General features: G+C 39.1%; 1 protein-coding gene across 1 annotated transcript; it reads left to right on the forward strand.

Moving 5' to 3' along the window:
- On the forward strand, nt 1-4960 carry panx3 (pannexin 3). The gene is made up of 5 exons (XM_006800511.3): nt 1-34; nt 277-469; nt 3024-3166; nt 3470-3684; nt 4117-4960. The coding sequence occupies exons 2-5, from the start codon at nt 286-288 to the stop codon at nt 4958-4960; spliced, it is 1386 nt and encodes a 461-aa protein (XP_006800574.2). The 5' UTR covers nt 1-34; nt 277-285.
- Nucleotides 4961-16213: the final 11253 nt, after the last annotated feature.

Here is a 16213-nt window from a genome sequence, read left to right on the forward strand (position 1 = left end):
AATAACATCAGCAGAGAAAGCAGAAAGACTTGAGGTAAGGTGGTAACAGCTTTCATCAGATGTCTTTGGATAATATACTTTGGTTATGTCATTTCTGATTTGTTACTCTAGAGGATTTCTTTTATTACTAAAGATTTATCAGAATTATTGCTGTATTTTGTCACATGTAGCGAAGAACAGCAGTGAACATAAGATTAAGGAAAGCAGTCATATATGAGGTAAAAAACAAAACAAAACAACCAAACAAAAAAAAAGTCATCTTTTTTTCTTGCTTAGGTGTTCAAAATGTCAATCGCCCAGGCAGCGGCCAAGGCCATGCTATCTGATGCCCTGCTGCGGGATGACTCTGGGATACACCGTATCAGCCACCTGGAACTGGAGCTTCCTCTTGACAAGGTCATCAAGTTTGTGTCTGTGGGCCTTCCGCTGATGCTGGTGTGCATGGCATTTGCCCGTGAAATCTCCCTGGGTGAGCAACTCTGTGTGTGTTTTTTTAATACTATGTCAGGACATTTGTTTTGTATTCCATTTGCTTTTGCCCTTAATTATACCCTCATGAATATTATAGGTCTTTTTTTCTCCATGCTCTTATTGGATTTTGTGGTCCTTGTTTTAGCAATGTTAATAGTCCTCCTTGTACACTAATCTTGTACTTTTTGTTCCTAAATGTCTTTTTATTCATTTGCATTTAGCTGAATTCATGATAAGGATGAGTCTCATACTTAGTGAAATAGACCTAATATTTCTAATATAACTAATATTTCTGCTGCTCTTCAAACTACCCCCCCCCCCCCCCCCCTCCTTAATAGGGTTCTTAACTTTTTTAATCTCTACAGATTTGCAGGTTTGATAAAACAGAGTTTTATCCCACATTCCCTCTTACAATACGTATACAAGGAAATTTAATATAAAGAACTGTAAAACAAAGATATTAATTACTCAGTCGAGGAAGAGGAAAGATTTAAACATCTGTCATAAAAGGAGGACTGTAACGGCTGACTCCATTAAGACCCCCTCAAAGCCTCAACAGTACATGTTATGCAACATTGACAAGACATCATGAAATTACTGAAAACAAGAAATAACAAAGGGTTTAAAACTCCATTCAGCACTTTATTGTTTTTACTGCCATTTCTTCTGCTGTCAGATGGGAAAATAAAATTAAAAAAATAATTTAAGTGGAACAAGCACACAGATACTATATCCCCGGCCATTCATAACAAAAAGAGCACAGCTGACAATCATAAATATACTTGGCAGGTCCACAAGTGTATTGCTGCAGAGACTGACTGCCTTGACCTTGAACTAAACGTCTTCTCTACAGAGCCGGTGTGCAATCAGCCTGATGCGCCTGATACTAATTGAAACAGGGGATGATTGAGAGGAGCGTTCACTAACGGTGGCAAGCTGTAATTACCAGCCAAAGTTTTTCTCTAGCAGCTCCCCTCTATTTAAGTCAAATGAGAGGATGTGTTGATTAACCAGAGGAGGGGATGGGGAGTGTGTGTGTGTAGGACATGACATGGTCCTGAGACTCACAGCTCATCTGCTGCATCTTGGCTGCTTATCTGCTGGCTTGTCAGTTTCACAACAGTGCCTGAGTGTATTGTTGTCTGGAGCCTGGTTTACTTGCACCTGTGCTCCTAGCCAAGAAGCCTTGTTTAAAGCACAAATGTGGAGGCGATCTCACAATATTAAGTGAGGATTGAAAGGAGGTGATAGAAGCAGGGACAGAACTTTTTTCAACTCCCTCACTTTGTCAAATGGCTTGCACAGGTAGGGAACTGAAGGGAAAATATTGTTACAAGACTTCATGAGAAGGCATGGTCTGTTGTTTTTGTTTATATATATTTTTTATTTAGGAATTATTTAGCAATATGTAACAAGCTGCATTAAACTATAATTGGCATGGTTAGTACATAATAATAATAATTATAATAATGCTTTCACAGCATGTCTTTTATCCAGTCTTCCTTCTCTCTCCCCAACCGGTCGTGGCACCATGTGCTTCACCCTGAGCTTGGTCCTGCCGGAGGTTTATTCCTGTTAAAAGGGAGTTTGTCTATCCCACTGTCGCCAAAGTGCTTGCTCATACCTGGTCGAATGATTGTTGGGTTTTTCTCTGTATGCATTATTGTAGGGTCTACCTTACAATATAAAGTATCTTGAGGTGACTGTTGTTGTGATTTGGCGCTGTATAAATAACACTGTATTGAACTGAATTGAAAAACTCCTGGGTTCTAATCCACCATGTGGCTGTGTGGAGCATGTTCTCCCCATGTCTGCTTGGGTTCTTAATTTTAGCACTTAACTAGGACTGAAATACATTACAAAAATATGCACACCCATGAGATAAGTGGGCCATGCACTATATTGTGAGGTGGAGTGGTGAGAGAAATTATATCCTGGCAGTAGAGTAGTGGCAGCATATTTGTACTTATATTGAGCTGGCCAAATGTGGAGGGTGCAAGGATAAAACAGACCGTTTCTCTTGCAAAGCTGCAAGTAGGTGGGGCACACTTTGATGTCTTCTAACTCTAGCTCTCTGTTTAAGGGTGGAGCACCCTTGAGAAATGACAGATGGGTGTGGGTGGACGATATGTGGTAATATAAAGGTGAACTAAATATAAGGTGGGTGAGCATAAATTTGGAACACAGTCACCCAGAGTTTTTCTTTTTCTTTTAAATGCCATGTTGCCACTTGGAAACATATGATTTCTACAGAGATCTATTCCAGTGAAAGGGAAAGGGCATGCAGCACCTCAGATGTACAGCATGTGTCTAGCATTGGACTTTTAGGATGGAAAACTGTGTGCGTGTGTGTGTGTGTGTGTGTGTGTGTGTGTGTGTGTGTGTGTGTGTGTGTGTGTGTGTGTGTGTGTGTGTGAGAGAGAGAGAGAGAGAGATTGCTACTGTGCAGTGGCTTACAGGCATATTGACAAAACAGAATCAACTGATGTTGCATGAAGTAATTTTCCACATTTTCACATCAGGTTATAGATCAATATTTGTATATTCTGCAGGGCCTCAGATCAGCTGTTTTCCTCCCAGTAACTTCACTGTGAAGCAGGCCAGCTATGTAGACACATACTGCTGGGACTCTCTCATGCATCATGAGTTTGACAGTGATGGGAACTTCGAGGAGCGCTCCCTCTGGGTACACAAAGTGAGTTCAAAGATTCTGATCAAGCACTCTTGAATGTTATTCCTGCCTAGAGTGGATGGTAAACCGCTGAAACCCCTGCAAAATTTCAGTCAAAAATGTCAGTGCACCACATTTCTGAGTTAAGGATTGATTTAGTTTAGTTTTTTCTAAAAACCCTTTACAAATCATTCATGCTTCTTCATCTGTAATACTGACTTATTAATAAAAGATGAGTAGTGAGACTGGCTGTTTTTTTGTTTCATCTATACAATTGGGTGTTTCTTCTCCATTTATTCCTAATTTCTGTTGTCATTGTCTGTCCAGATGTTCCCTTACTCTCTTCTGGCCATGGCCGTGCTGATGTACCTCCCAGCTCTAATCTGGCGCCAGCTTGTCATGCCCACACTGGGATCAGACCTGCTCTTCATAATTGATGAACTGGACAAGTCCTACAACCGCTCAGTGCGAATGGCCCAAAACATTCTGGATATGCGCCAGAACACTAAGAACCCACTGACGTTTCAGGCTGAGTTGCAGCGGTAAGGGACTTATGATTGTTAGTTTGTAAACACAAGTGTTCATACGTTTTGAGTAGCTTCAGCGTATGAATATTGATTCACTCACATGTCTAGTTGTATAAATCTCCAAGGACTCCTGTGATAAAACTAGGTCATTGCAGCAGCAGTAAAAAGTATCTATCATTCAGAGGATACAAAAGTGATGCTATTCTGTCTCTTGATAAACTAGGAAAGCTAAGAGCAATCGCTTCCTCTCCCACAGCAACTACCCTTGTTATACCCTTAAGCAAAGCACTTAGCTACCAACAGTCTCAGTACTGTTGGTATTGTGGTCAGGAACTCCTAGGAGCCAAAAGTAGAACATTGTGGTTGTGTTGGGTGGCTCCCAGCTGTATGTATTTGTAGCAGTACGACTATGGTTATAATGCTGAGTTTGTTCTTGTGTCATTGCAGGGCAAAAAAGAAGCGGTACTTTGAGTACCCCCTTCTGGAGAGACACATGCAGTGCAAACAAAACTCGTACTTTCTTGTTAGCATGCTTTTCTTGCGGGGCTTCCTCCTCCTGATCTTCATGACTGCTGCCTGCCTGTACCTGGCCTACTTCCATCTGTCTGCCTTCCTGCAAGATGAGTTTAGCTGCTTCGTACGCACAGGGATGCTGCGAGATCAGAACTGGATCCCTGAATTGGTTCAGTGTAAAATGATTGGCCAGTTAGTCTTTCAGGTGATAAGTGTTGCTAATGGTGCCATCTACATCCTATTGGCACCTATCGTCCTCTTCAGCCTCCTTCGACTCTTTGTTTGGGATACCACCTTCATTTCTATCTATGAGGTCCTCCCAGCGCTGGACCTCATCAACAGACGACGGCTAGGTTGCCCACTGAACGACCTCAATGTCCTCTTGCTCTTCTTACGTGCCAATATAGCTCACTTGAAGTCCTATGGGCAGGTGAGGGCTTTGTGTTCTCTGGCACCCCCACAGGTGGGAAACACCACAGCACAACAAGGTTTACATGCAATGCTGACCCAAGAGGAAATAGAGGAGCGTGAAGAGGCAGCAAAGGAGCTTGCTGAGGAAGTTGGGGAGGCCAGGGAGGAAGGGAAACTCAACTTAGTGGACATCATGACTATTCTGGGAGCAGCACAGGGAAGAGTGGTGAACTGCAATGAGAAGAGGCCTCTGGTGGAGGAGAACATGAGTCTCGGTACCGTAACACTTATCTACACACTCAAACGCCTTCTGCTAGTGGCTATTTTTGTCTACGTCATTTGGGATGTACAGAAAATCATTAAGTGACCTACATACACAGGTTCTAAAAAGGGAATAACAAATGTTTTACATATATAGTAGGGTGGCTTTCACAGTGCTCATTGCATAGAAATGAAGGTCATGTCCAACAGGACTTTAAGGAAGCAGTTTGATAAGCAGTGGAAACTAAAGAATCCAAGTCACAATATCTTTTCTGTGTGGTTTTAAACTGCACTGGTTTTTGTCTTCCTGTATGTAACCACAGCAGAGCACCTACGTTTCTAAAAGAGTCTTTTCAAAACACTGGCTTATGCTTACATCAATAGATACATTGATAGATAGGTAGTTATAGAGTTGTGGTACTTCCTAGTCCTAACTGCCCTCTCCGTCTCTTTACAGAGCCAAACCACCAGGGGTACCATGAGTTGAAGGAGACTGCACCATTTAGTCATTACTAGGCCTCCTATGGACTTAATCAATATGATAACATGGGGGAATAAGAAAGGGTAGGGGTGGGCTGAAAACAAAACAAAACAAAAACATTTTTTGAGTTATAATGCAAAAAGTTCTGGCTGTAAATGTCAATGGAGCAGGATTTGTCAGTTTTCTACAATATCTGCCACTGAATTTCTTTGTGTCTCTCAGTATAGGCGACTAAATTACAAAAGGACAGTGTGCAAGAGAACACTTTTTGACAACATGACATTTGTCAGAAATCAGAATTCCATAAATATACAGTCCATACAGTACGCTACTGTACACTCCTGATTCCCATCAAGACACAAAAGAACATATTCAGTGGCAGCTATGGGTGCTATTCATTTTCCACAACTTCCATTGCATAATTTTATACAAGGTGAGGGTATTGAATATTTTATTTGATGTATTCCTGTCTTTTATCCTTTGTTTTCTGTGAATTACAGACACTTATATTCTATATATTTCCAAATAAATAAATACTGTTTTTATTTAGTTGTGTCTTTTTTTTAATCAGAATGAAACCACACGAAGTCGCAGTTTTGTATTTTACATTTATCAAAGAGCTTTTACTCTACTACATCAAAGTCATACTGAGACTGAGAGCCACTCATTTTAAAAGTGATTTTATTTGTATTTCACACAATTCTGTTCTTTCTCAATGCTCAATGCGCAAATAACAGAGATTTGTAAGTAACAGTAAACACACACAAATTAATTACATTGAGGTCAAAGCCAATTCATATGAAATGGAAATCGTAACGTATAAAATTACCAAAATGTAATTAGATTCTAGACTTTACATTATTTATTATTGCACCAGTTCTTACAGGCATCATATGTAATACTCGTATACTTGTGTTATGTTCTTAGGTAAATTGAACATTCCAAGAAACGTGGCCTCCCTCTCCAACACCACCCAAGAAAGAGCCAAAACTGTAGCAATCTCTCTCTTTTGAAATGCTATTTAATCGATTATTTATCTCTAAAGGTCCCTAAGCTTCCCTACCAAACAAAAGTCAACCAAAAAACAATTTGCTTTTCTAATGTTTCTACTTTGAAAAACAGGAGAAAACTGAGTTCAACAGAAAAAGAGGAGAGGAGAGAGAGGAGTCACACACACATATATGACCCAGATGTTCCTGGGTCATAACAACTTCTTTAGAATGAGATGGTGGAGTAATTGTACAGAAAAACTTTCAGTGTTTCAACAGAGCAAGTAGTTTACCCAGAGTTGTCTTTGAGCATCATTATCTGTGTGCTTCTGAGCAACCAAAAGACCCACAAGAAGAGTCGTGTCACCTTGACCGACTGTTCTATAAGACAAACCCAGAATTGCTGCTGAGGTGAATTTTCCACAGATTAAAGAATGCAATTATTTTGATATAGTCAAAGACAAAAGCAGGGAGGTTGTTGGGCGGATAATGGAGACCATGGGTTCAAAGGAATGCAATGCAGATCTGAGACTTATAATGAACAAGCTCCCTCTTTGGAAGTCCAATTATAAACAGTGTGTTTCAGGATTTGGGTCGACTGCAGAATGTAATGTTTTTCTTTCTGTTCTTTGAAGCAGAAAGTCATGGACCACAGAGCACTTTCAGTCAAGACACTTTCCAGCTTTCATATATTCTGGCTGGATAGGCTTTCCGACTTTAAATAAAATATGCCACTTGTACTGGATACCAGGTTTCTGTATGCTAAGTCCACAGGTCTCGTTTAACCATTGCACTTCATAGCACTTATCTTCCTCTAAGAGATCTAGAAACACTTATTCATGCCTTCATCACCTCTAGACTGGACTACTGCAATTCTCTCTATTTGGGTCTTCAACACTCATCTCTCCATCACTTGCAGTTAGTCCAAAATGCCACTGCACATCTTTTAACAGGTGTTAGAATGTATGAACGCATCACTCCAGTTTTTGCAAATTTACACTGGCTCCCTCTAAAATGTCGTATTGATTTTAAGATTCTTTTACTTACTTTTAAAGTTTTAAATAATATGGCGCCTGTTATTTAAACAAACTCCTCAACCTGTATGACCCCAAAAGAGCACTGAGATCTTCTAGCCAGATGCGCACAACTAAGGTCTCGATTGAAGCATAGAGAAGATCAGGCCTTCGCAGTAGCAGCACCCAGACTCTGGAATAATCTGCCAGAGGAGATTCGTACTTCGAGTCTATTCAGTCTTTTAAATCGCGTGTTAAAACTCACTTTTTTACTTTGGCTTTTAATTCAAGTTCATATGAGTACTATCAGGCCTGTTTTATGTTTTTATTGTTAATTCACTGTCTTCTTATTTATCTCTATTAGTTTCTAATTTATCTATATTTCTATTGTTTTCTCTTGTTTTTAACCAATTGTGAAGCACTTTGGTCAACTCTGTTGTTTTTAAATGTGTTATACAAATAAATTTTGAATTGAATAGCATTTTTGCTGCAATAGATTTCTGTATGTTTTATTATGCTTAAAACAGTTTTTAATATTTTCATCCTGTGTTGAGCAAACTGCAATGAAATTTCATTTACTAAATGACAGTAAAAGTAATTTAGTATATTTCTGTCTGTGTAGAAAAGCAGCTCTCTGATTCAGGCCACTCGAGGGCACCATTGAGTCATAGTAAAATAATGCTGAAATAATGCTGCTAATATATATATATATATATATATATATATATATATATATATATATATATATATATATATATATTACAATAAAAATCTGAATATATAGAATGAAACCTGATAATATAGAATGAATGAACTTCATGTTTGGGGGTTAGGTTTTTCTGAATTCTCTGCCTCTACAAAATGGCATCAGCTGAACTATTTCAGTACTTGGTAGAGTTTGACAACTGTTCAAACTGCATATGGTACAAATAATTTGGAGTCTTTATTGTGTCACCTTGAACATCATATTTTTATTTAGCAACATTTCTAATGCTAATTAATAATGTTCAACTAAATGTTTCTGGGAGAAGATTATGCACAATTCTTGAGGGAATTTATCAATCACTGATGGAGATGTCAACTGAGGTAACACTTCAAGCAGAAGCTGAAGCACATGATATGGGGTCATTACACCATTTTACATCTCAAAGAGGAAGGCCAAGGAAGGAAGGAAGGAGGCCAGGGATTGGTCAGTACCGCGGTCCAGGATGACACAACAGAGATCCATCCTGGGCATTTTGACTAGAGACCAGCCCATCAGGTATTATAGGAAAAGCCATAATGCCTTTGAATGAAAACAAACACTGTTGTGACAGTGACGTTCACTGTCTTGTTGGCACATATGTATGATTTCTATACATTTTACACCAGATGACCACTTTGGTTGTAAGATTCGGATAATTATTTATTAAAAGCTAGACATTTTAAACGAGAATAAGAAGGAAAAGCATTTCTTTGTGCTCCCTTTCCCTGGAAATGCCCTACCTGCACCCCTGGAATAACTTTGGTAGACCCGCCCTTGCGCAGTTACCAGCTGTCAGTTATGTAGAAAAGAATCCTGGTGTTATTTGTCTCTCAGAAACAGTTCATAACTTGCCTTTGGCCAGTCCACCACCTTTCATTGTTTTTACTGTTACAAAAAAACCCCCCAAAAAACCCATCAGCCCATAAAAACAAAAAATCACCATCGGTCCACCGGGCAAAAGTCCAGCTGTGTCCATGAATACATCAGGAAGTTGGCCCAACTGACTGCGTGCTCATCGAATACCTCAGACAGTAGAAACCCCCCCAAAAAGAGGAGGAAGACGAGGAATCATCATGGAAGGATCGGCCCCTGCACGGTAACCTAACCTGTAATATTTCAAACTGTTACTGTTTGATTACTTACTACTATACTGTACCCTCAATTATACAATAAATTAGTACACACCATAGCCAATTAGAAGAAGTCTTCCAAACAGGAAAGGAGCCAAATAGTCAGTAGTCCTCATTGAACCCTCTCAGATTGAAGAGCCATTCATGTTCAGAAGGCGGTGTAAATCTTCACTTTGCATTTAACTCAGGTTTCCTTTCAAACCTGCTTCCCTTCTTCCAAGAGACTAATCTGTGTCTTTTTTTCTTCATTGAGTTAGTTTCTTTGTATAGCTGCTAACATACAGTCCTTCCCCATAAAAAGAACAGTTGCTGCTGCACTGCTTTTAATACAATGTGACAGCACAATCTGCTAAATTAGATTTTATGAACTGATTATACATTGAACTATGTAGTGTTGACTGAGCTATTAGAGATTCATTTCTCAAAATCTTTAACGGTTTGGTGACATAGCCACAATGTCTACATTTTATTCTACTGAAGTTCTTTAAGACTGCAATAATATGTAATGTAATAAGCTATGCAATGATCTAAAACAGCAATAGGCTGAATAAACTTGATAAGCTATATCTAGAACAAGATGAATAATGTTATTGTTTACTTGGCTCATAATATATATTCTGCAGTTTTTATTATTTCTTCTTGCCAGTCTGTGCCAACAAAGAGTAACTTTGAAGCCAAGTACAGCTGTCAGCAGGAGATTTTAAAAAATGTCTATGAAACTGGAACTTTTCAACAACTTAATTGCCCAGAGGTATACACTTTCTGTCTAAACGTACAAGGTTATTGGATGGTGAATCACAAGCAGAAGACTGATCTGAAGCAGGTTTCTCACAAATGATCATTACCTTTGGTCAACCCTGAAGGCTGTTAATATCTTTTCTGCCCATGTGAAGGACACTTTGGTTTTCAAAAACAATTTGCTTTTCATTGAAAAAGATGCAGTGACAATATCAAGGACATAATTAATGCAAGGTTAAAAGTGGCATGCTGAATCTTCAATCCTTTTCACCTTTATTGTTCCATTGGATTAAAAAAAAGCTATTCTACTATGAACCAGAGAAAGTACTACTCGAAGCACAATGTGTTTTTTTTTCTGTCCTTGGTTTGTCCTCGAGGGATATATTGCAGAACTGGGCTGTCAGTATGACAAAATAGCTGTATGACATGCCCATATCTACTAATTTCTGCATGTTCACAGGAATGTACAGCATTTACACTACAGATACTGTGGCAATCCGTTCGTCAGTCTCTGACTTTCTTTTTATTCGGCAAGTAAAAAAACTACCATATTCATGAAAGACACACTACAGGACTATCTTACCAGCCTTAAAATACAAAATAAAAATTAAATAAAATGCAGCAACAGAAATACTTTTTGTTTTCTAAATAAAAGTTAAAATTCCATATTTATCAATTCATTTGCTAATATAAAGCCACATGTCTCAATAACAGCATTTCATGTTTTCTCCTTTTAAAAATACAACAGTTTAGTTGTTTGTAAATTCCTTACAAACCACAAACCTCTTAGCAGGCTACTGTTGAATAAATTAATATTAACATACATGATTTTATGTATAAATGAGACTTCATTTACAGAACACCAAGCCTCCCTAACTCGAGCCATTTCTTTACTCCAGACTCTTGACACTGACAAGCTGCTTATCGCAAGTGTCAAAGTCAAGTACAGCTGTCAGCAGGTAAGGATGTAGGATGACACAAAAATGGGGCGTGGGGGAGGGCTTACATTGTATTTCAGTCACTACTGTCAGCCCCTGACACTGATAGTATCCTGAAAAACGGAGATATATGTCTTCTCTACTCCAGTGTTCAGAAGCGGAGCACAACATACTGCATCTTTTTGGCAGATATAGTCAGTCATTTACATATTTCAAAATAATAAGCAGCTTGCTTGAAAAAAATAATAAACTTCAACCTTTTAACTGCAAGTGTCATAACAAGACGCTGTCAGTGTATACATGTTGCAGACTACAAAGACAAATTTAATGAAAGACAAACCTTTGTTCAGACAAAGGAGTACAGCAGAAAACAAAGTGCGTGATAATATATACAGAAACACCATAAACACAGGGAAGCACAACAAGGAACACAAACTGATCAAGGAGTTAAATAGATACAAGAGGCAATCAAGGGATGGGAACCACCAAGGTCAGAGACACAACTTAAATAAATCTATGATAACGAGAATAAATATTCAACAACAGAACCTGAAAATCCAAACTCAAAATGCAGGGTTGAAAACCATTTGCATATTGCTAGTGGTAATGCTCTGGGGATTTCTTTTCTATGTTTATTTTTTTGGTTTAATGAATACTTTATCTTATTCATTGTGTTTATTTTTAAGTCTTAAGTGAGACATGCGGATAAAGAACTGAAGGACTCAACAGCTTTTGGACTCTGATAACATATTCTTTGGCTTGGAAATCAACTCTACTCCTTTATTTGCATAACTGGAGTTATGAATGTCTCTAAATGGCAGTACTTACACCCAGATCACTACCAAAATCTAGTAATCAGTCCCATCTGTCCAGCAGATTTCATTGGATGTCTGTTCTTATGCTGTTGATATTTCCTGCCAAGAGACAGACCAGTTATATATAACTTATGCAATAGCAGTGCAACTTATTAGATTCCATCCCTTACACAAACAATATTGATTCTAATTATGTAACCATACACTTAAATCCTTACTGCTTTAACTTTAACTGCCAGTATGTCTAAATATAATATAAAACATCTGGTGATGTGATCAAAATAGATGATAAAATGAATTCAAGAAGTGGCTGTTGAAAATAATTTTTTCTAGTGCATGCACAAGTGCCAAATTTAACAGAATCAGTATGGATTAATATTGGCAATTAATAATGTAAACACTCCATGCACACAAAATAAAATGTTCCTAAGCCTCAAAAACATCCAGTAGAATAAACCACAGCAGTACTCAGATGACACCTGTTCAGCCTCCATGTGCTTATGATGTAGATGCTCACGCTGAGTGCGGTACTTTTTTATCCAGCCCTTGACAAATCACAGAATATGTTTGATGTGCTCTGTTTGAAGACAGATGATTTTCAAAGGCCTAAACTCATTTGCATGAATAGAGCACTTAGAAACAGTTTGACCTCTGAATTGTAGCTGCAAATTCAATTAGATGTGGTGTCCAGTGGTATCAGTAGACAAGCGCAAAACCAAATTAATCAAGGAGCACAGAGTGCACAGTGGAGTTGCTGAAAGCGCAGGTTTCTGTGATTGCCCAATTATGTAAAACTAGTCAAGCAAAGTTTAATCTGTTAGTGTATTTCAATAATACAAGCTCGAGTCCTCTACTAGAGGCCTGGGATCTTGAGGGCCCTGTGCAGTGTCATTTTTGTTCCTAGGACTGCACTCCTCTGGACAAAGATGTCATTCCAGGAATCTGCTGGAGCTACTTGGCCAATTTGGGCGTCAGTATTCTGAGTGCTTCGATTACCACAGGGACCACTGTTGCCTTCACCCTCTACATCTTCTATAGCTCCCCTCTCAGCCGTTGGTATTTCTCAAGCTGCTTGTGTTCCTTCTTCCTGATGTTGCTGTCACTTTGTATAGCTACATCTATCACTATGTCCTTACTTCTCTGCTTATTCACCACTACTATGGTGGCTATTTTAGCCATCACCAATTTGTCTCTGTGTATCTCACATGATCTTAGCTTGGTTATTCTCAACAACCCTAGGGGGTGTATTGCATTTTGACCTTGAGACTTCCAGGCATATTTGGAAAAGATGTTCCTGATACTATGCCAGCCACTTGGTTATGGCATCATGTGTATGCCATACACACGATGCCATGTCCTGGTTACTAGAATTTTTCAGCCTGTTAATATCAGCTTTTTCTCATTGTTGCACTGCCCTGAATCTTGCCCGGTGTGGCACACCCCAGCCACTACTGATTCTCTGCTTAGAGCTCGTTCCTGTGCTGCCATTATTAGTGCCTTTGTGCTGTCTTTCAGTCCAGTTTTGTCTAGCCACTGGCAGAATTACTTAATATCAGTCACTTCCTCTATCTTCTGCTGGTACAGGCCAAGTATGGGCCTGTACCACCAAAATGGGGTACACTAACAGAATGGGGTATTTGTCAGGAAGCATAGCTCCAGGGTGAACCCAGGCCAAAATAATAAACAAAACCAACTAAGTCCCGCCAGAGAAAACTAACTAAACCCTAAGATAAAAAACAAAACAAACAAATGACAATACTATCCCTCGCTTCCTAGCCCAGAAACAGGGGAAAAAAGTTCAAAAGAAAGGCCGCTCACCCCTTCAGCTTCAGCCTATGTATGCATAAGTATTGAGTTTATACACCAGTGGCGACTCTCACAGAGCACGCTTACACAGATACAGAGTAACCCAAAAAGTTAGAAACCAGGGCCAGGTTCGCGTCTGCTGTCAAAACTGCTCGCTCGCTTCTCTCTCTCTCTCCGGGCAGCTGACAGAGCAGCTTTTTGAACGCAGTCATGTGCTCCATGGTCCAATCAGCAGCCCACTACTCTTCATTAGGGGAAGGACCTGCAGAGAATCTTAAGACACAGTAAAGAGACAGAAACACAGCAGCTCCCACAGACTTCTTATGGCCACAGGCCATAACAGCTTATAGACTGAATGACAACCTAATGTTTTGATGAAAAATGACCTAATGAAAAACTTAATGAAAAATTATATAAATGAAACTTGTATGTTTTGGATACTTACTAAAACAATATATGAAAGTGGCCACTTTCATGAGTAAATCACATAACCCTTATATGATTCACTATATGAAGTAGGCCAAATCTGATGCAAGTCTTTTATAAGTTTTTTCTATTTCTTTTCCATATGGGACATGAAAACACACAGACCAAACATACATGACACAGAAGACCAGGACAGATTTACACCAGGGGACATGAAGAGACTCATAACTAAGGAGACATGAAAGGACCTAAACTATACTGCAACCAATCCAAAAATACAAAAAAAAAACCCCGTCCTTTACCCTTAACTTAAAATCACACCTGAATAGAACAAAATGTAAACATAAGAAAAATCCTCAGACTGCTCACAATATTTGACTGCTAAGTTATTAATTTAAAGTATAAATAAAACAAAACTTGAAAGGCAAATCCATTGCTGGCAAGTCGATTTGGATGTTAGTTGCTTGGATGCAACATAAAGTACGACCACGTGGTTCTTGCAATCTGCTAGTTATTGTTTTGCACTGTTGGCAGAACTTGTTTTTCTCTACTTCTCAGTCTACTTTGTCCTTTACGTCAGTCTCAGCCGTCTTTGTGCTTTGCAAGGACATTAACAGAGACCTCCTCACCTCTTCCCTCTCACACTCACTAAAGTGTGATAGCAAGTGTTGAAACAGAGCTCAACACTTGCTATCAAGGCCTTAAATATCTTATTAAAGACAGTGTCTATCACTTCTTTAAAGCATGTAATGTGCTTTCAGATTTCATGTTCAGTGTTATATAACATCACTCACTGGGTCATCAGCATGTTTATCTGCAACCCTGTTGCATGCGATCGCTGCCCTTAAAATGCAAAACATTTAGGCAAGCTAAACTTTCCTGAAAATGTAAGACACCCATGATGACATGTCTCAACCCTGATCATTGGCACCATTTAGCATTTCTTCTATGCCAAATGGATTGACAGTGTGTGTGTCCTATCATCAGCTCATTAGCCCTTCAGCCTTTACAATGAATTTTGAACAGAACAGAAAAATAAAACTAATGCATGGTTATCAATAAAATCATATTAACCCCTAGTGTGAAACCAAAAACAATAACTCATAATTGTGTTTCTTCCCATTCAGTAATTCCTCAAACTTTAACATCATATTTTGTTATATGACCCCAGAGAACCTGAGTATTCTGGGTGGCAATATGAAATGCAATATGAAGTGCCCCCCCCCCCCAAAAAAAAAAAAAAAAAAAAGAAAGACAAAGAAAAAGCTGCTAATCTTGTTGCCAATATCCCTAGCTTGGAGAAAAGTCAGTTCCGTCACTTGGCCAGTTGTCAGATATTTTAAAATTCATCCAAGTTGACTGCCCACTTAAACGTTCAGCAGACAGAGTGATTGTCCACATTCCTCTCATTTGAAATTGTGGTCCATTTAAACTCAGTGTGGGGCCGTAGAATCATTTTTTACTTGTAAATATTGTGCTAAGTGGTATGACATGGTAGTTAAACACAATGGAAGCCAAGATGATTGCAGGCTAGAAATCTAACTGACTGTGTTTGCCTTTGTGTGCTCTTTGTAAATCCACAAAAGGCTGAACAGGGAAATGACAGAGGCTTTTATGAATCTGATGCACTGATTGTGTGGCTCGTGCATATAAATGTTCTGAACCGAAAGGCTTAGATCACCTCCTAAATGAGAATGATGTTTTTTCCAGCCGTATAAAGACTGAAATCACTTTTGTTGTCAAGAAGCACTGTGTGGCAGGCAGGAGTTGGACCCAAAATGCAGGCACTCTGTCTCGAGGGATGAACTTAAAAGCTTTATTTGCTGGTCACAGGAAAATAAGCATACAAAGTAAACTAAACTAAACTGGGGAATAACAAACTAAACACACAGGGAGATCCACACAACATGAGGGACGACGCGACACAGACTCAGAGAAACACAGGGGGTGTGTCCCAATTCAGGGTCTGCGCGCATGAAGTACGCGCATTACGCGTACTACGTACAGTGCGTACTATAAGTACGAGAAGTGCAGAAGTGAGAGGCTTGTGAAATTGGACGGTCAAGCCTTCGTCGCGCTGTTCAGGTTGCCTAGCAACCATGATACTAAGCGCGATAAGCGTTTCATACAGCATTGTGTGACAGAAATGAAGAAAAATGTTTTGTTGGTCATTCATTTTTGTCATTACATTATTTTGATTAGTTGAGTATCTGAGGCTGAGACCACAGGACTGTAAAACATGATTGTTGGGCTTCATTTCTGTACTGAACAGTCTTTT

Source organism: Neolamprologus brichardi, chromosome 10, assembly GCF_056152115.1.
Source record: "Neolamprologus brichardi isolate AB-2024 chromosome 10, ASM5615211v1, whole genome shotgun sequence".
NCBI classification, from domain to species: Eukaryota; Metazoa; Chordata; class Actinopteri; order Cichliformes; family Cichlidae; genus Neolamprologus; species Neolamprologus brichardi.